General features: G+C 43.0%; 1 protein-coding gene across 1 annotated transcript in view; it reads right to left on the reverse strand.

Moving 5' to 3' along the window:
* The window catches only part of LOC107187962, a 121,225-nt gene that overhangs the window by 12,611 nt on the left and 87,422 nt on the right, over positions 1-21,192 (reverse strand). Inside the window, exons 4-7 of the mRNA XM_015576170.1 lie at positions 10,390-10,650; positions 6,550-6,707; positions 5,431-5,680; positions 465-580 (exon numbers count right to left, since the gene is read on the reverse strand). Of these exons, the coding sequence (XP_015431656.1) occupies positions 465-580; positions 5,431-5,680; positions 6,550-6,707; positions 10,390-10,650 (785 nt within the window). The remainder of the gene's footprint in view (positions 1-464; positions 581-5,430; positions 5,681-6,549; positions 6,708-10,389; positions 10,651-21,192) is intronic.

Consider the following 21,192-nt stretch of genomic DNA (forward strand, 5'->3'; position numbering starts at 1 on the left):
TGCATTTCTAAACAGATTACTACATGGGCATTACGGTTGCATTTTAAAGTGTCTCTCCCAGACCAAGTAACTACAAGGAAACACACGGCCGAATGGCACCGCTAGCGACAGCAGTTAGAATGACAAACGAAGACATTCTATTAAAGATCCATTTTACCGTTCCTATACTACAGTTTCCGAAAGTTCGCCAAGATCTGCAGCAGTTTCCGAGTTTCCCTGGAAATATACATAAAGCAACGCCAGAAGTTGCACGCGATGCTTGCTCGTTGACTGATAACGAGCACAATCTTTGCCTCATGGTTGTGTTAACGGGTGCCATTTTAGAGGAAAGAAGGGGTGTCAGGGGGAGGCGTGCGGAAGAACGGTCCCGGAAATGATTCGAGCCCGGAAATCGGAAAACATTTAACGGGGCCGGGAAAGCGACGGTATTGAATTTAGTCTCGACATAATGTTCGCTCACTCACGTTACAGGCTTGGTCTTCCTCGTCCCACCGGAAACGGCAATTGACCCTTCCGTTGCACTGCAATTCCGCCGCGATGCAAGTCGCGTCCTCGCAATAGTACTCGTCATCGCGGCACGCTGCAAACAAGAAAAAGGAGAAACGAACGGATAAAATTTAAATTGATCGCGTCGTCAGGCGTATACGAACGCCGATGGTCGTTGCATCGTCGTATAATATGTGTATCTTTTCATTTTCCCATCGTATCGCTGGTAAGGAAATTCGTAAACTGAGGACATTGTGACGAATCACTGGAGGGATCATTGAGTACATCTTACAAAATATCGTCTCGAAATATAATATTGACAATAAGAGGTTTAACCCTTTTGGCACTATGGAAGACCATAGTTGATTGCTTCAAAGTAACCTCCGTGCACTGTGGACGATCATAGTCGTCTGCCACGAAGTAACACTACTCTGTACATTAACCGTTATCAGTCCCTTGTGTCCATTTGACACATTTTGTTTCCTAAGCAATAATTTTATTCTGCTATATGTAGGTAAATGTAAAGTTCTGTGACTTTTATTTTCGAAAATTTGTAAATTGAACAAATTATCTCCTCGTTATATTAATTTCTTCACCACTGTGTTAATTTTACATCGAGGGACAAGTTAAGTTGAAATGCAGTTCTCAAACTGCAAAAGTAGATGTAACATTACATTTCATTGCAATTACGTTTCTATTGAACGGTAGTTTCCTTGTTTAAAGATAAGTTACAATGTACATTAAATACTTCATGAGAGTTTGAAACCCGGGACGGTTTCAAAACTTTCACGGTGCGTGAAATACAATAATCTGTTATTTGTGCTAGCTTGTTTGCGACGTATAATATACTCGAATGTTATAAAATTTTCGTCAAAAAATAATTTTTAAAGAATTTAATTCTAAGAAGAAGTGTGGGTTCGAGGAGCCCCACCCCTCTAGGGCGTTTACGTGACAACGTTAAACATGACAATGTTCAACGCTTCTACAACCCCTATCGTTTTTCAACCATCAATGTTTCATTCTGTATCGCTACTACCCGTACCGTACTAAAGCCGTTTTATTACCGTATTACATTCGTATAATTTAATCACCAGGCATCACAATAATTACTCGACGCTTAATGCAGATTTCCGACACAAGAGCTGCTATTATTTCCGTGTATGACCGCCGCGTGGTTCGTACGGATTAAATGGTTCTCGCGATAAGAATACCCCGGCGGTGGTTAGGGTTTATAGCCGGTTTATACTTTCCGATTTATTGTCGGCCCTGATCTCTCGCGGTGCGAACGCGTTCCACGGCGGCCCACAAGAGTTCCCATTAAAAATCTTATCGCACGGGAGATAGGGGGTGTGTAGCAAGTGAATTTTCCCCGAGTCCGTGGATCCAAGTCGCTCGTAAGATATTAGTTTCCACGGCGGATGATAGGTGCGGAGAACCAAGAATTCTTCCCGTTGCCGAGGCAGAACGGCGGAAATTCCTAACCGCACAAACCCCAAGTTTACTCCATTTACCATTCAGCGCAGGATCGACGCCATTAATATCGAATTCGTATCATTTCGCGACTGATTATTCTTGATAATATTAAATTGTTAAGTAGATTATTCATTTTCTTCGGTGTCGTTGCAATTATCGGCATTGGACTCTCACGATACAGAGTCAGGGATCGAGAATACGATCTCGTTCGTGTATAATCGGTTGCGAATGATTCGGTCGACGCAGGGGGCTTTTAACACTTTAAACGTTTTATTTAGTTTGGAAAACGTGCACTTGTGTGCTTAATTATTTTTAAGCTATGACGAGTATATTCGACGAAAGGAGAGCAAACGCATTTGCTATAAAATTGACATTAATTCTAATAAAATGGCGAAATTTCTCTTGTCCAAAAGAGAAAAAGAATCCAACAGCTCTCATATATGTATACTGCTGCATATTTCTTTTTTTAAAGTGATTTTTTTCTTTGTATAATTCTTCTTTTATAGTAAAATATTGTAAAATGTGGTAAAAACTTTTTGTCCTACGCAATTTTTAATATCGTGAAAGTTTCTATTAAACAAATAAATGCCATCTTTTCATAATGAGTATACTCGACATAACATGACTAGGAAAAGAGAAACTATTAGGAACTATTTAGAAAGCTACAAGGTAGGGCAAGGTGTTATCATCAATTGCTTCTAAAAAAACAAAACGAATTCCGATTTCATTGGTCTGTGGCGCTGACACGCTAGTCTAGGAAGGTTAAACAATACCGCGAGATAGGTCTAGGAAAATAATTATTTCTCCAACTTGTTTTAAGGCGTCCAATTTGTGGAGGGTCGATCGAAGCTAAAACAATCCACGTAACCACGAATCTGTTTCTGTGTACGTAGGATCACTCGATGCTCCGTCTCGATGGAAGTCCTTCGAATAGCAACGATATTTTGTTTACTGCGAGAAAGGAATTATTTTTAATACTCTACGAGGAAATTGCTCGAGGCTTCCCATGTTCGATACGGAACTTCCATCGTTCCGGTATCTGTTATACCGGAATAAAATCGCATTTTCCGTGCAGAAGAACCTCATGGTTCTTGTTTCCTCAGTAACCCCGTCCCGGTGATGAATCGATTCTCTGTTGTACATCGCGACTCTATTAACCCCATGACTACATAGGTATTCACAGTTGTACATAAAGACTTATTTTTTTCAAATCAATCTACAGATCGTAATTTGTAAATAAATTTGAAGCTTTATTTTTTAAATTCTTTGTAATGAAATTCTCTATCGATTTGCCTAGCCTAAATTTTCAATTTCGTTGTTCGTTTGTTTATAATTATATGTATTATATTCTGTGGGTTGTATATATTATCCAAAACAATCTATACACACTAAGTTTCATCCAAATAATCCCATTCACTGAAATTTCGCGTTGCCATATTTGAATATCGAAAATCAGAGTCTAAAAAGCCTACGAATACTGATCATCTTAAAACTATTGCATATGTTCCGGTCAATATAAACAAATGAGCAACGAAATTGAAAATTTAGGCTGGAGAGATCGATAGAGAGTTTCATTACGAAGAATTTTAAAAATGGAACTTTAAACCTACTACAAAATTACAATTTGTGTACTTATTTGAAGATAATAAGTCATTATACAGGGTGTCCCACGCAACTGGAACAGACTGTACCTCCTAAACGATTGGGAATAAAAGATGTTATAAATAAAAGTTAAATGGTATCAGTCGGTGCATAATATGCAACTAATTTTATAGTCTGATACCATTTAACTTTTACTTATAACATCTTCTATTCCCAACCGTTTAGGAGGTACAGCCTGTTCCAGTTGCGTGGGACACTCTGCATACCACTTGCAACGTATGTTACAAAACTAGCCATTACGAGTCGTTCCAACTCTTTAATACTCTCTATCATCCATACTCCGAGTTTTGCTGGAAAATAATGTCCCTTTGTCTCTTCGGTGATTAGACCCGACAATCACCTAATAGCCATGGATGGTCGTCCTCTTCTTTCGTTTTCTCCCTTTTGTTAATTATCGTTGAAGCATGGGGAACGATGTTAATTTAGTAGATTCCCATTAGATCGTGCCCCTCTATCCCCGAGGACAGAGCAACGTTTCGGGCTGCGTCAATGTTAACTTTAATGAAACTTAACGTCGCAATTAGCCTGTGGACAAAGACTCTCGAAGTATTCGCGTGCGCCGTTGTAATGGAAATTAAAGTTTCTCGTTCGGGACGCCCCTCAACCCCAGCTCGCGAATGAAACGGCAATTAACCATCCGCGCCCCTCGGCCTACTATCGCGTGTGCGCGGACGGGGATCGTTCGAAAATATAATATAATTAGGTTATCCGGTCTTTTGTCCGCGGGAGCTCGCACGTGCACAGATCGCGAGTTCGATAAGTTTTTTTTTTCTCCCGTCGGTATTCAAAGAGCTCGTTTTATGGTAATTAATTAACAACTTTATTCAACCAGACAATATCCAGCCGGGAGAGGGTAGTCCCCTTGTGCTTTGCCGCTCGTGTTACGGGGCTGCGGGCCGTTTCCCATTATTCGCGCGTCGGGCTTTTTGCGTCGGTGAAAGTTGCGTTATTAGTCCCGAGGCAGGCGCGAAACCGTGACTTGTTAGAGCAGCCCAGCGTTTAAACGAAATTGCAGTTAAGATTGAACCCTGTCGCGTTCGATTAAGTTTTTTCGCCAGGCACCGTGATAGCTCGAGGCGACTGCCTGACGTGGTCTTGGAACGAACTTGGACGAATGTCTTTGGAGACATTTGAAGCAATTTTCTGTCCTTTGGGTCCACACAACTGTGTACTCAATTAGTTATCTGTCGTTCTTGTTGTAAGGAAATTTGAAGGAAATCTGTACCATCACGATAGTATTTACCGTTGTTGTCTAGCGTTGCACGCCACTTTTACCACTCAAAAGAAGAGACGATACTTTGGATTTGAAATGTTAATCACTAATTGCTGGACAGTATTTTCACTGGATGCTATCTATTGGGTTGGTACATAAGTTCGTACGGCTTTCATTTCATGTTGAATGCATCTCGTAATAATCGTCTGTAATCTATGTGTTATGATTGGTTTGCATGAGAAACCGTGGAACATTCTTAAGCGAGAAATTCAGAACCTCCTGGAACGTTGGGAAAACGTTGTAAATAATACTGAAAAATACATCGTAAATTAACTCGTATATTAAATATTTTACAAAGAAAAATCTGAATTTTCCATATACGACAAAACCGCACGAACTTATGGATCAATCCAATATTTTCGTTTTACCTTTGTACTCAAAGGATTCTTTGTCCAAGTTCGGATAAAAAATTTCATTGCCTAAAGCAATTCGAAGGTTGTTACCGTTTCGTATGGAACAATCCAGACAAAGAGGGGAAGGGCGTACGAGTTGTACAGGGGGCTGAAACGATTAATCAAGGGCGTCTGGGAACTCACGTTTGTCTCCCTGGTCTCTGTCCCTGAGCGCTGTCATCACGGCTTCGAAGCTGCTGTTCAACGCTTTCGGCTCGGCGTAAAACCTGACAAAGGCGATATTGGTCGTGAGGAGCACGGTGTCCGCGATGCTGCCGCAGAAATTCTTCTCTCTCGATGACATGTCAGTGCGTTCTTTGAATATGTCCACGAAGTTGGCGTCGCACTCGTTTGGTCGTTGCAGCTTGAAGGGATCCGAGAACGTCAGCTGAATCTGAAAGTTGTACGTGCGCGCCCGCGGGTGAACGACGGCCGGAACCTCTTCTCCCGGCGAATGAACCAGAGGGGGGAGGTTATGCTCAAAGGACTCGTGCCAATTAGACGGTATATTTTGTCAGGGGAACTTCGAGATCGTCGCCGGACGGCGATCTCATTTGACCAGAAAAAGAGAGAGAGAGAGAGAGAAAGAAAGAACGTCTCCATGGGATGTCTGGAATTAAAGAAATTCTGCCAAAGGATCGCTTTAGTTGCACGAACCGTCGCGTTGAATGCGGTTTCTTTAATCGGTGACGCTAAAAATAAAGTCTGAACTGCAGAGACTATGCGAAATTGCCAGATGTGTCGCCAGACGTACAATGATCTTCAAAGGAATTCAGACACTTGCTTATTTTTGACAGAATTTTATTTACTCGAATTGTTTTTATTTACAGGAATGGTAATAAAGTACGACAGTAATGGTGATTTAGAATTATTTAATTTGAAATATCTCCTGAACTACTAACTTTTCGACATATACTATACCTATGTATAGGTTAGAACTTTTTTATAACGAATGTCCAGCTACATCGACTGATGTATTAAAAAATACCTCATTCCATTTAAAAAAACAAAATTGACCTTTATATGACCTTTACGCGTCTACTTACGAAAAAACTAATAACATCAGAATATGCTCCACTCGATACCATTCAAGGCTCCGTTGAAACATTTTTTGCTACGAGTAACAATAACGAGAAAATCAAGATGTCAAAATCGGATGAGACACCCTGTGTACAGTCAAATATAAAAAATGGCTACGATCACGAAGTTCCCCAATATCGACAAAGAAAAACGTCTAGTTCTACGTAATAGAAGCTGTCTTACCTTCCATCCCTCCTTCACCGTGATGTTCCACATGCAATCCAACGGGATACCCTCCTTCTCCGCGAGTTTCTTCCTCTCCAGAACGTCGTCGCTGTTAATAACCGCCTCCATGCCGGTCACATATTTCACGCACGGCTCCGGTTCCGGTGGCACACCAGCTACGAATCATACCTATTGTAATACAACTTCCCCCAGGCTTCCTACCAACGACATTAACTCCCACGTTCCATTCGCCCCCGTACAAACCGTTTCGATTCTCAACGATTCACCGTGGTTTCTCCAAGAATCAATGGTCCACTTTTCTACCATTGTTCTGTATACAACAATTTTCCACGTAGTCGTTCCGAATTGTCATTGTAAAATTCCCTGGCCGTGACAGAATAAAACCAGTCGGTGGAATTAATCAAAGGAGCAAAACAGATTCTCCATCCTGAACCGATACGTCCCCCGTTACATTTACAACGACGCTGTTTTATCGTTCTGTGACGGCAACGGTCGAACGTGGTGCGCTTAAGAGGAACGGTATTCGAAGCTGGAAAACCGGAAACGTGGCGGAATAATGAGCCGTACGAAACGCCTAGGGGGTAGAGGCGAATTTTTCGTAGACGCGTCACTCCGAACTGGTGTACGTATCGGAGTTTCGACTGCCGGTGGGAAGGGAGAACGCGGGACGTTGTGACGTGTATTGGCCCCAGCCAAGAAGTCGTGAAAATTTACTGGGTCCCGTGAAATGTAACGCGTCTCTGTCACGGTACGCCCGCAAAGTATTTTACCAGACTTGACGCGTCATCGATTCACATCGTAGGAGACGGGGAACGAACATCGACGAGGCCGATTCGTGGACGCGTTCGATCGTAAAAAGGGAACGATTACAGGCGCGTTTCTCGCCTCGAGTCTCGCTAAATGGTTAAGTATGTATTCGTTCGTTGGTGTACTTCACGAGGTGGTAGAGAAGTACGGTTATCGGAGGTGTAGGGTCGTGAGATTCATCGAATCTCCTCTTTGGAATCGCATTTGCTGCTTAACCTTTTCGATTCTTACACGGTATGATCGCACGAACTGCATGGGCACTTTGGAGCAATATTAAAGCTGACAATGCTTCCCTGTGCGTTTAGATATTACATTGTAAGTAATATTTAAATAAGGAAATTAACGTTTATAGCAACGTAATTGCAGTGAAATTTAATATTACATCTACTTTTACAGTTTAACCTTCATCTTTCCCGAATTTTTCCAACTTAATTTGTCCCTCGGTGTCAAATTGACCCAATGGTGAGAAATCAATACAATAAACAGATAAATAGTTAAATTTCCACGGATACTTTGGAGCAATACAAAAGATGACAAGGCTTCCTCGTACGTTAAGATATTAAATTATAAATATTAAATCTCTAAATAAAAAACCAAATGTTTAGTAGGAACTGAATCGCAATCAAATTTAATATTAAATCTACTTCAACGGTTCAAGAACTGTTTAATGTACACGGTAGTGTTACTTCGTCGCGAGCAACTGTAATTGTCCATAGTATCGAAAGGGTTAAATGCGTTTCCATGGATCCCCTTCCTTGCAAACGGATGAGGGTTACGTCGAAAGTGCCGTTAATGCCGTTTATCCGAGTTTGTGTTACGCTTCGAATGGTCCATCAACGATTCAAAGTCTTTGGAGTTTGCAGTGAATGACGAGCGGACAGGATATCGAATTCAATCCGCATTTCGTTCTAAATGCAATGGAAAATGATTGATCTTTGTGAATGCGTTTATCGAAGTGAAACGTTGCAGGGGAAAGGCCTTCGCATTAAGTACGTTTCGCCGTTTCCTAACACGATACGATAACGAATTTCCGGTTCGATTCGTTCTTTGAAAGAATAAAAGTATGTATATTTGTGTTCGATGCATAAACGATTCTGTACCTAGTTTACAGGGTGTAACAAAATTGGTATAGTTCACGGAATTGTTAGTGTAACAAGTAGTGCAAACATTAAAAATTATTGAGTCTGTCGATAAAAAGAACGTTTAAAAACATTAACTTTGATACTTGTTTTTGTATCAGGTTGCCATTACAGCAGCAATTTCTTTGAATCAGATTTCACTTCGCCTGGATACAAATCGTGGACCGCAAATTGTTAAACGATTATCACAACGTCGTGTTCACGCGAGGGAAATCGCGATCCCCATAGGTCGTCTACAATTGAAACGATCAAGGCAGCCCGATCCAAAGACGAGGTCTAAAAGATCTATGGAAACGGCACGATGGCTGCGGATGTGTTCCGTGTATTCATAGCCTCCCGCCCCACTGTTCTTCCAGTGCGACTATGAATTAATTTTGGCCACCATCCGTGCTCGCACAGTACTTACTTGCCGCGTGCGGATCATCTATTCCAAAAGTGTCTCGTAATTTCTCAACCGGGAACGCGACGAGCATTACCAAGTACTGGCGATAGAGCCGCTCCTCGGATAACGTTAATAACGAGCGTTATTCTTCCCTCTCGGAGGCACTTTCTTCTTTTACCTGATCTTAAAAATCGTCTTTTTTACGCGGCATAGTGAAAGTACTGGCAACACCTTTGTTACACGTAGTTCCATTGTGTGGGGTTCCTAATTATAAATTTTTGTCTCGTTGCGTAATCGATTGTTTGCATTGCAATTTCGATTGACATTTCAGTATGTGATTTTATAAGTACTTATTGTATTGTTAACAGTATTCAACACATGGATTCCAGCAAATACAAGAACCAAAGGGCAATAAAACTCATTTTACCGACAAGCCTTTAAGAGCATATCAAAATTTGTGTCATGCGATCTATCACGCCCAGAACAAACTATTATACAATTTTAACTCGAGCACCTAAATTATTTCTGCTACTATTTAATGTAAGAAAAATTATTAAATAGGATGCACATGGTTTTAAGGCGTGCATGTGATGGTGATAAAATGTTTTTTACTTATTACGTTTATTTACTTCTGCATTCTTCAAACTGAAGCTGATTTCTTCGCCTACAAGGTCACTCCAAGGTCATGCAGTTCATTGAACTCATCTTGACCCGACTACCACATCGCGTTATAAAAAATACATGTTAATATGTAAAAAAAATACGATGATCTTGAAAAAATCGTTATAATGGCATTCACAAGATTTTTTTATCACCATCAAAAGCACGCCTTAAAACCACGTACATCCTATTTAGTCATTTTTTCTTACTTTCAATAGTCACGGAAATAATTTAGGTGCTCGAGTTAAAATTAACACCCTCTATACTCAGAGGTATGAAATGATATACGATACTAACATTTTATTTCGTAATTTAGAATACGTAGCCGTATGGCACCAATGAGAAAGAACGGGTTAAAAAAACGTAACTTAATCTGTAGCATTAAAAGTGCCAGGTACTCAAAGACCAAATGATCAACATTACAATTATTATTCAACATCTATCTAAAATACTTCCCTTAAATTCAGTTACGTCGATTACAAAAGAGGTTCATCGTGTAAACTATTTAAAGCCAATCTGCCCAGAAACGCAATACCTACTACCGGAACGTTAAGTCGACCAGTGTCTCGAGTTTACATCTAAATCGCGCGAACAAATGGAACTGTCCTCTAACTCCCGGGTGCCTCAGGTCTAATCTCATCCCGCATTCTCGCGAGGATCTCACGAGCGTTAGAGGATCGACTTTGTTTATCGATCCGAGCAGCAACATCGGGCGAATACTTCCGAGAATTTGTGGTCTATTCCCGTGTCACGCCGCGCGTAGTTCGTCGGTCCAGGAGAATCTCATACGGCATGCCAGGGGCGAACGTGACGGACCGATCGGCGGGATCGTAAATCCGCGGGACTTACGGGAGGTCGGTCGTGGTATCATACTCCAGACGGCCTTGAATCCCTTGCCCTCGATGCTATCGTCACTGTGGAATCGCAGCCAGAGGTATCTCGTCTTCGACGTGATCTCAGGGGGGAAATTCGTGCCGCAGAAGTTCCCGAGGAGATTGGAGTAGCCGTGCTGCCCGTCACGTACCTCGAGGAAATCGTAACGGCAGTCGGTGCTCTCCTCGAGCTTGAACTCGTCTCGAAAGTCGAGTTTCAGCAGCATACCGGTGTCAGCTGAAACGAGAGAAATGAAACGCGTGTTAGAGGCTGACTTGGGAGAAACCGGCGGTAGATTCTGTCTGTTCCTTGATTTTCGTAGAAACGATCGATCGTTGGATTCTTGTGCCTTCACGAGCAAACTCGGTTTCCGCTAGGGAAATGTGGCGGAGGAAAATGGCTTCCTAGGAATTAGCAAAATTTATTCCAAGTAGTGAAGTGACTGTTAAAGCGAATGTTAATTTGGCATAAATTTCGATAATTCCCGATACTAAGTGGTAGGAGATCCTTCCCTTACGCCACTTTTTCCCTTAATGGAAGCCGAAGTTTGTACGTTTACGGTCTATTTGGATTTCGTATTTTTTTGTAAAGCTTAATTACTTAAAAGTCTGACTTTGTATTGTCCAAAATATGTGCCAAATACTAGACTGTTAACTTATAATTTTATTGTTATTCATAAAGACTTAGTTTAAAGGTACAATTATCATTTTATTTTCATTTTCATTAGCTTCCCCATCATGCCTTCCTTTCCCCTAGATGTTGTTTAAATAGAAACGAGCTCGCGATTTTTGGAAGAATCTTGGGAGAATTCGATATATGTAGTGGAACTGTTCGCAGAGAGAATCGTAGCTGATTTCCGATCGCGTCAGAAGTTCGAACCGACGTTCTTTGATCTTCTGTACAGAAGAAAACGTAACGTGAACGCAGGAAGTAAATTGTTCGAATCTCTACGCAAGAATGTGCTCCCGATCGGTCGGATTACGCGACAAATATTCTAATGTCGTTAGCCTCGAAACTCATTCTGGCTCGGAGCCAGGTTATTCGTCGTGCTCGTCGCGTACTTTTTCTTCTGGTGCCGGGTCTCTGCAAAGTACGCGGCGCAGCGTGCTGTCCGCACGTTGCCCTTTCATACGTTTTTATTCGGAATTAAAAAAAGAATAATTTAACTATTCACGGTTCTGTGAACTGTGCAAATTTTGTCTTCCAGTTCTCAGGTACCATGTAGACACATTTTCTCAACATTTCTACATTACGTAGAGCATACTAATATTCCCCGTTGGACGAAACATACGTTGTGCGATAAAAACGTAAAGTATTTTTGTTACAAAAATAACGGTACTCAAAAATATTAATGGGACAAACAATGCAAAAGGACAAACCAGAGTCTCAGTCCGAACAGTAAAAGTGATATAACTGCTCTTTGCTATCCAACTTATGAAGCTAGAAGATAAAGAAAGAGAATGGGGTACCTACTGGAGGTCTGTATTATTATTACTTATTGTAACATTCTCTGCTGCGTCCCTAAACAGCCCAGCTCGGTTGTTGCTACGCATTCGAAAATAACAAAGGTTTTTTGTTTTTACATGTTACCAATGTTGTACTTTGCATATAACACAATTTATTATAATGTTAACATAATTAATGAATTAATAGGTAATTATACGTAGTCTATGAGTTCATTAGGTGTTCTCTAGACTGCGATTGTTCGCAACATGGCAGCTATTACCCGCCAGTGTGGACAATAGCTGTTGAAGGCATTCTCTGTTTAATTTGCTAATTTAATAAATAACAAAGTCACTGTTCTGTTACTCAGTTATTACTTCACTAGTTTAACTTTCTAAACAATAACTTGCAATAAATATTAAATCTCATGACCCGATTTTATTACAATCATTGCTTAAGTAATCGTCATTACCATCTTCTGCCCTACACTTTCGATGATTGATCGAGTGTACAGTTTCTCCAACTTTTCACGTCGATGCCCCAAAAACATCTTTCTCGAGTTTTATCACCTTCCAGTACGCAAGGGTGCGATATCTCGAGACGTGGTCGCGTACGATAATCGTCGCCCGATCCAGCGGTCTCCGTTCGACAATGCGAAATCGACGTTCCTTATCTGCCGCCATAACCTTGGGTGCCCGACGGAATATGAACGGGCGATTTGCAAAAATCACGACGGGCGGTACCGTCGCGCGTAAATCTCAGGCCTGTGGTATGCCGCGATGCAATCTGTAATGAGGCTTTTGGGATGCGAACGGGGCCTCACTTTTTCCACACGTAAGCCGATTATCCGGGGAATTATTCAGCGCGAACCGATCGTTAGAATTCACTTTATCTTCCCCTTCTCTGATCCCCCAGAAGCGATTGCCTCCATGAAACCAATATTCATGTACGAGCACGCCGATTTTTCAGATCGCAAACCATGTTTCCGGCCGACTGCCGCGATTCCTACGCGTTGGTACGCCCTTAGGTGTAATTATTCGCGATGGTTGCGGGGCGGATTCCTGCATCGAAATCGCTGTACAACTCGTCGAAATAGCTGCTGCATTCCTAACGCTCCAATGACTGTTGCGCTTTGGGGCACGATCGCGGGCGCAATACGAACGGATAGCACCGCAACGGTTTCGGTATTGTTTCGGGTAAACGATTCGCAAAGAGACACTCGGGACCCTTAATATGACGATGGCAAGCAATTGTAGGCAGTTCCACGGACGTTAACTGCTTCCGCGGTAACGATTATTGTCACGTCTAAGCACTCGAAGCAACTATAACCGGATACAGTAAATCTTCAACGAGTGTCCGAAGGCTCCTCGGAGTTGAATGTTAAATATTGTTACGCCGTGGCATTTTGCCACACGGTATAACAGTATTTTATTACTAAATGTTACACAACACAACGTTTATTTAATACTGTACAACTGTTCAACGTTACTATTTTCTTTTGTGGCTTATGATCGTTTTTCCGACTATGCTCCATCGTAACGAAATGGTACGATTTATAAAGACTATCACTTGACTGCTGGTACAACTGGGTAGGGGGTATTTCTACGCGAGGAAGTAAGTCGAAAATGTGCAATGAAATTTTTCCATTTGAGACTTCGTTTTCGAGAAAATCGACTTTGAAGATTAATCCTGAAAATACTGTATTCATGGTAGTAAGTGGAAACGGAATGTCAGTCCTATTCAATTGCACGCGTATCCAACAGATTTTCAACGTCGATTTTATCGGAGTCTAAAGCGGAAAAATTTTATTCTATATTTTCGATTTATTTTTTTTACGTTGAATCACCTGCTGGCCGTTTGTAGTACCAGTTACATAGAACCTTGTAAAATCACAGGAATAAATCCTTTTTTTGTCTCTCGAAACACATTGAAGACATTCATTCGGTTTTCAATACAAGTACGCCAGTTCCCATAAAGCCTTTTCCAGACTTGTACGCAGCTAAGCCACGCTTAATGGCCACTTCGACGCATCATTTAAAATTCCTCCTTTCCAAGGCCTCCCCCCCCCAACCAATTTTTGGCTACGCCATAGTATATCGTGACTATGTATATGTATACATAGCCTTAATCCGCGGTGCCGCGAACTATGAAATAAAAGTACCGAACGAAGGCTCGTGTACGGCCGATTCGTGGCTGGCTCGTAAATATCCGAAGTATTTGCGAATAAAATAGCCCGTTTGCATTGCCTGTTCGCCGGGCCAGGCAGGCAGGGGATGGGGGGAATAATCCTGGCATGGACCCGCAGTAGCGAGGAAAATATTGACTGAAAATTATACCGTTCGCGTGTTTGTTTTTCGTCGCTTTAGTCGCGATTAAACGCTCGTTCGAGAAAATAGATCGTCTATTTCGGGGTCAATTAGAACAGCGCCAGAAACGCCCACGAATAATCACAGTCGTAAGAAGATTCCTCGTTGGCCAGCGAATTGTCCCTAACCTACGAATCATCGACAAATTGTAGGCGATACTCTCGAGATTGCTAGTTACTCGCACAGAAATGTGTGGCGTTGGTGATATAGTTTGGTAATTAATGTTCATGGTACAAAACATTGCAAAACCAAAAAGAATGATTTTTAGGTTATTGTCCATTGAGAATGGTTCTGCCATATATTAACTGAACCTAAACTAAAGATTACTAGTTTAGAGTAATCAGATCGTAGGCCTCTCGGACTCCGACAAATGTTATACGCGGTGAGGACGACATTATTTCCGACGTGTGTCCGTGCGCTGGTGGATATTTATGCCCGTGCCATGAATGAAAATTTGGCTATCGTCTGGGATCAACCCACGCTTGTCGCAGACCCATTTTCGTCCGAGGGACGCGTATATAGGGGGTCATCGTGGACGATCGTGAAAATCCCTCCCACAAGCCCGGTGACATCGCAAGGAAATGACCACCGACATCGACGACGGGACTTCCGGTTTCGATCCAGATTGTCGTTGCACGTCCCGACTAGCGTTCACGGTTCCACGAGCGCTATTTGAATAGCGTGGGCGGAGAAGTGCAGGAGGTGGGGAAGGCTAGAAGACGCTTCGAGTCCTCGTTTAGTAAAACCGCGTTTCTCGAGGTGGAGAGTGGAAAAAGCGGTAAAGGAGAGAAAGAGCCGGTTTGGAGGGTTGGGAAAAAAGGAGGAATAAAGGCTTCGGTCTCGACCATTTCCTCCTGAGGTAGAGAAGAGATTCCGAAGCGGCGACGTTCCCGCCCAATCCTCCCACCCCCTTAAACCGCTGTCCGCTTTCGCATGGAAATACCGAGTATTCTAGTCGCGGGTGGCGGTCGATCACATTTTTTTAACGGTCTCGGTGCTTCCACGCTTCATTACCTCCCGATTGTACCTCGCGCACGACCTCAGTTGGTAATCACGAGAAAATTAAGGATTCAGCGCGAACGGTGCCGATAATTTTTATCCAGCGCGCTCGGGGTTCGTTTATACAGACTCCTTTCGATTATTGTCCCGAACTCGGGTTTGCTATAATCTTGTAGGAAGAAATGCTTCAGAACCTCGTAAATTCGTTTTTTGCCCGAAATCCGAGCCTGGGCAAGAAAAGCGGAGCCACGCCTCTCCCCCGTCCAGTGGCGGGGATAACGCTTGGGCAATAATCGTGTAGAACAAGCCAGACGATAATCGAATGTGTAAATCTTTCTGCGCTTTCTATACTTCGTTTTGCGACGAGAATTTCACGAAGATCGGTACGTGTCACGGTTGTCCTACGCCGGAGAAACAATAACGGCTTCGTGTCCCGGGCGAGGATTTCCACGTGATCACACGAACGTTTCGCGGTAACCGCGATGCGCGGAAATTTCAGCGAGAACAGTTAATATCCATCCCTAAGTTCTAGCTGCCGTCTTTGTCGATGTCTGCCCGCGAACTTCCAGGACGCTCGAGTCGGTGCTTACGCAAGGAACGAATAGGTTCCGTCACGAGAAGGTGGAAGTTCGCTTCGCCGCGAGAGGATCCAAGGTATTCGCAGGCATTTACGGTTGTCACACGGCTCTAGGGCCCGCGATATTAGTGCCCCAACCCCCTCCCAACCCCTGCAACCGCCGCTGTTCCGGCCTGGAAACCCGCGAGGCTCATCCATCTCGGAATTGTGCCACTTTCCGTCGTCTATTGGTCTTTCCAGTTGCCTCGGTAACGAGCGGCGTTCGTCCTTAATGAGACCATCGAGTTTTACCCTGCGACGTTCCGGCGACTGTTGCTTCCCCCTCGTTGTCGCTTCTTAGCTTCTCGTCATTCTGCGAGATCGCTAGTCGATCGAATGCTATTATAAAATACAAATCACTCCGTGATTTAAGCTCCTCGAGTAGAGAAAAGTTCGGATACCCGGTACATCACGCGCGAACGAGTTTTCACGCTTTTCGATAGATACCCTTTGGAATGTTACCGCTGGACTCTGGATGATTCCTTCGAGAACGTGGATAGAGTAAAATCTTCACGGTTGAACGAAGAATTTATCGACGACTACCGGGCTACGTGGTTTCTTTTTCTTGTATTGGTTAGGCCTCTCGTACTCCGGGGAGAACGACGAAGTATCAATACAGATAAGAAAGATTTTTCGTTCAGATGGTTCCTCGCGGAAAAGTATTGAAGTCCGAACGTGCTTGGGTTGTTGAATACTAGGGATTGGTTGTAGGTTCGTACCTTCCGCTAATTTCACGGGCATCGTAGGGGTATGAGGGACGGAATAAGGTATCTCCTGTCGCAGAAGATCGTATATATATATATCCAAACGTGTTTCGTATCCGACGTGATAGAGGATACTGCTCTTGGTAACTTTAAATACACGTACGATTCGGAAAATGGTGTTTCAGAAGAGTTGTTGATTAGATGAATTTTCGTGGGTGTTCTGTGAGACGCTCCTAGTCCTTTTCTGACTTTAAAAATATTCTAACAATTTTGTTTCAAGAATGTTACTATAACTGGACGTTCCAGTGATTTTATCAAAAATTTACGAGTGTGAAGAAAATGATAGATACGTGCTCTCATTCACACATTTCACCCACCACTGCCATACGCCCGCATGTTGCACGTTGTTGCCCGCTAGTGAGTTTGGCGGGCGCTGAGTTGCCCATCACTTTAATAGAGGATCCTATATGTATAGTCAGACACGAGTTGCCTATAATACTATAGACGCTACTACTCCCCATAACTTCAAGTATGCGTACTATTCTGAAAATTCTGTTCGAGACGAGTTGGTTGGAAGTTACAGCAGTTCCAGGAAAAATTCTTAAACTCTCCTCCTTTACAAGAGGTTGAATGTTTCCAACCTCGTTCGTATATAAGTCGTGTTTCGCGACCGATGCAACACACACAATTTCCTTTACTACTTTAAACACTTTGTTAGAAAACACACTAGCTAAATGAACGTATCTACCATTCCATTAAAAATTCTGAAATGACTCTCACTTCCAAGGAGTTTAATGTTTTCCCGCTTGTTCGTCGGGAAACTCTTCCGTTGCAAAGTCGAAAAACAGCTTACAACGAAGTTCGTAGCAACAAGCGGTGCTTGAGGAGCAACTGTTTTCTTTCGAGAATGCTGTTTCCGTGGAAAAAATTAGTGGACTCGTTGGTGGATTTTTGTCTTGCTGGCGTGGAGAATTCGCGGTACGTCGCAACAACGATCGGCATCTCCCCCGGGAAGGTTATCGAATTTTCCCGTGGAGTTTCGTGGGACAAGGGTGTGCCCTGCGCGGTCTTTGAAAGCTGAACGAGCCAACCGCGTCGTTCTAGAAACTCTGGACAAAATGATGAAGCTCCTTTCCTTCATACCGCTAACACAATGTTTATTGCTTGTAACTGCGCGTCTCCGGCCAATATCCGCAAAAATTTTTCGCTGGGTAAAAGCGACTTCAGATGAAACTACTTGCGCCACTTTCAGCGTGTACGAAAGCAAACAAAGATACTTCATCCAACAGAGTCGTGGAATAAACTGAGTTCTTGTGACCGCGGAAGGAAGTGGGTCCCACTGCTAAAACTCAACATTCACAGAATGGATTCTACATGTCAAATTAAGACGAAAACGAAGAATGACGAAATTGTTTTCGAGGCTTTGTTTCCGAGTTATTAATTGTCGAAAATATGGATGAGAAACTTCTGACGCGACGAGTTGGACTACTGTAAGCGCGCGTTGGCCACCTGACTCTCAAGATCGGTTGACGAATGATAGTCCCGTAGCCATCTAACGTCGTATGTCACAACTTTGGTTACGAAGTAAGCGGGTCTCTGTCTATAGCAGTAACGATCATGTGTCCTCGAATCAGCTGACCAACGCGCACTGACAGTAGCCTAACTCGTCGCGTCACACACTTTTCACCCGTATTTTCAAGAATTTATAACTCGGAAACTAAGCCTCGAATGCAATTTCGTCATTCCTGATTTTTGTTTTGATTTAGCACGTAGATTCCACTTTGTGATAGCGTTCCACATTTCTATTAACTACCAGTATATCGCCTAAAGCATCGTGTACTGTATCAGCGAGGAATTGGTACTTGCTGAAAACAATTATTCCCGTTGATTTTGCGGTTCATACGTCCACCAACGAGCCCGACCTAGCGAACAATCGCTCGAAAATATATATTTGAAAAAGCATCCGCGATTGGTTTCGACGTTAATTGCGCGCGCTCTGTCCGCAACGCCACGTCCGCAACCTGTTCCCTTTATCTTCGGGGAAGCCACCCGGGTAAAAGGGCCACTCGCAGCCCGAGAGAAACGCCAGGTTTATGACCCGGAACTAACGTCAACTTAATCTTTTATAGAACGATAGGACTCGGCGTGGTTTACGGCGTCCCGACGACACTTCCGTCCACCTACCCGATTTCCCAACGTAATTATCAACCCACGTGGGGAAATGTATACAGGGTACGGTAGGCTAAGTGGTACAACCAGACAGAAGGTGATTTTACATGCAAAAATAAATCGAAAAGGTAGAATACAATTTTTTTTATATAAATCTTCTCGTTTTCCGATTATGGAATTGGAAAATCTGATGGATACGCGTGCAATGGAACAGGACTTGACTAACATGTCTGTTCGTTACATTCCGTTTCCACTTATTGCTAGCAGGAATACATACGTTAAGGTGCTTATCCATTTGTTGCGTATCCTCGTATCGTATTATCGTCGGGTAACACGGACCACGGTCAAATGGATACGCACATTTAGATAAATGTTCGAATTTGTTGATCTGAAAAACTAATCATTAGACTGTAGATGTTTATGCATTTATAGCATTCCTTAACGTGGAAAATATAATAAAATAAAAATTTTAATAAAGTGCTATATTATTTATGTGTTATTACAAATGTAATGAAGTTATTAGTACAGAATGTAAGATTATGTTCCATTTTAATTGTTAAATATTCGTACCTAAATTGTGAATTTGCATAAACTTCCACAGTCTACTAATCATTGTACGAGAAAAATTGTATTCCACAATTGTCGAGATATTTTTCCATGCAGAATGAACTCCTTTGTATCAACCATCCTGCCCCACGCGGTATATCGTTCTCGCAATTTTTCCATGCTGTTTATTCGAATTAAATTCGAATTAAATTCGAATCGACGCGGTTGATCCGTAGTTCCTGTCCCCGGGCCCGACGAAATTACAGGCAGCAACGGTTGCAACTGACGTTCCTCTGAATATTAAGTTCACGGGGTGTAAATAAATTTCCATTCGTTTGTCCGTTTGCCGGGGGCGAGCGCCGCGAACGAGCAAACTTCGTCCGGGAAAGTTTTATTTTAATTTTCGTACGAGGCAATAGGAGGCGAGGATTTCCCCGCGGCTAGCATCTCCTTTACCACGGACTTCGTTATTCTTCCTCGCCGTAAAAGTGTTTCGTAACCACTGCGTTTCGAACCGTTTTCCACCTCCCTTCTATGTTTGTTTTTTTTTTTTTTCGCCCCGACGAATGATTTACATTGTCCGATCCAGACTTACCACTAAATTCGCGTAATGTATGACAACCATTCGGCCGATAAATGGCCGACGGTAATAATAGTTCGCTTCGGGTATTGTTTCTTGTGCGCGCACGCGTTGATTTATGTCTACGGACGAACAAAGATGGCCAGAACACCGGACGGGTTAATTGCGCGTTACGGGCACCGGTTTGGAATTTTCACCGGTAAAAGGCAGCGGACTATTTTCACGCGATTCGTTCGCCTGTCGGAAAAGTTCGCGCCGTTTCGACCGGTAAAATGTCATATTAACCAATTTCCGGCTGAACCAGGTTTTAACTTTCAACCACAAAATCCTGAGTTACATTTATACCCGTGATAAAAAAGGAAATGTGAACGTTCCAGCGAACTTACATACCGTTTAAATAAAATTACACGATTTTTTTACATCGTATCCGTGATTAAGAAGTGCTAGAGCTATGATCATATTTTATCCAGTTCCTCACGATTTACCGTCTGCCTCGAAATCCTTCAACCCTTTCTTTCGGATCAGCCCGTACTTCGCAGGGCCTGGCTGGTAATGCAGCCATATTTTACGAGGCATTAGGGGGCTTAGAGGCGCTGCAAGAATTCGGCGAAGAGCGCAGGGCCAGTTTGCCTTTTACAATCGCATCAACCCGTATCTCGTCGAGTGAGACCGCTTAACGAGCTCTCCGACAAGAATGACCGTAAACTCGCATGATCAGCCACGAGAACGGAACCGTTTTCAGATATACATATGTATAGGGAGCGTCGAGTTTGTCGGGACAGATCCTCAGGGGTTTTACGTACTGGGATAATCCTCTCTACTCGCACTTTTCGGACGCGTTTTTTAGGACCGTTCGATCGTTGAGCAGAAGGTTTCCATAGGACGTGAATCGATAAATTCTCCTGGACCTATTCTCCTCCTCAATTTCCTTGGATTTCGTCCAGAAATCTTCTTTCAGCTATTTTCACGGGATCCCATGCCCGCCAGAAAGCTGATCTTCACCGTCGACAAGAAATTAACGTATCGTCTATTTCGAAATCTCCTTCGTTAAAGGATTATGTCTGCCTGACTTCATTCCGAAACGGATCGAAGTTGGCTCGTTTACCAAGACAATTTTCTTGCGCTTGGTCACGTCATCGAGACGATCTTCTTGCCCACGAAATACGACTGGAATTCCTCGTTTTGTCAGGGCCCGATCTATGGGCACCATGGGAGAATGGATGAGGATCGCGGGGACGCATTCGGTGCGCTTAAACCCTCCAGCATTTGAGATTTCCGGTTCTCGCGGTGATAAAGTGCTGTTCGAGGAGCGGTTCGACGCCGCCACTCGTCATGGCGACGGTGGACAATGGGGGA

The sequence above is a fragment of the Dufourea novaeangliae genome, unplaced genomic scaffold, assembly GCF_001272555.1.
Source record: "Dufourea novaeangliae isolate 0120121106 unplaced genomic scaffold, ASM127255v1 scaffold109, whole genome shotgun sequence".
Taxonomy (NCBI): domain Eukaryota; kingdom Metazoa; phylum Arthropoda; class Insecta; order Hymenoptera; family Halictidae; genus Dufourea; species Dufourea novaeangliae.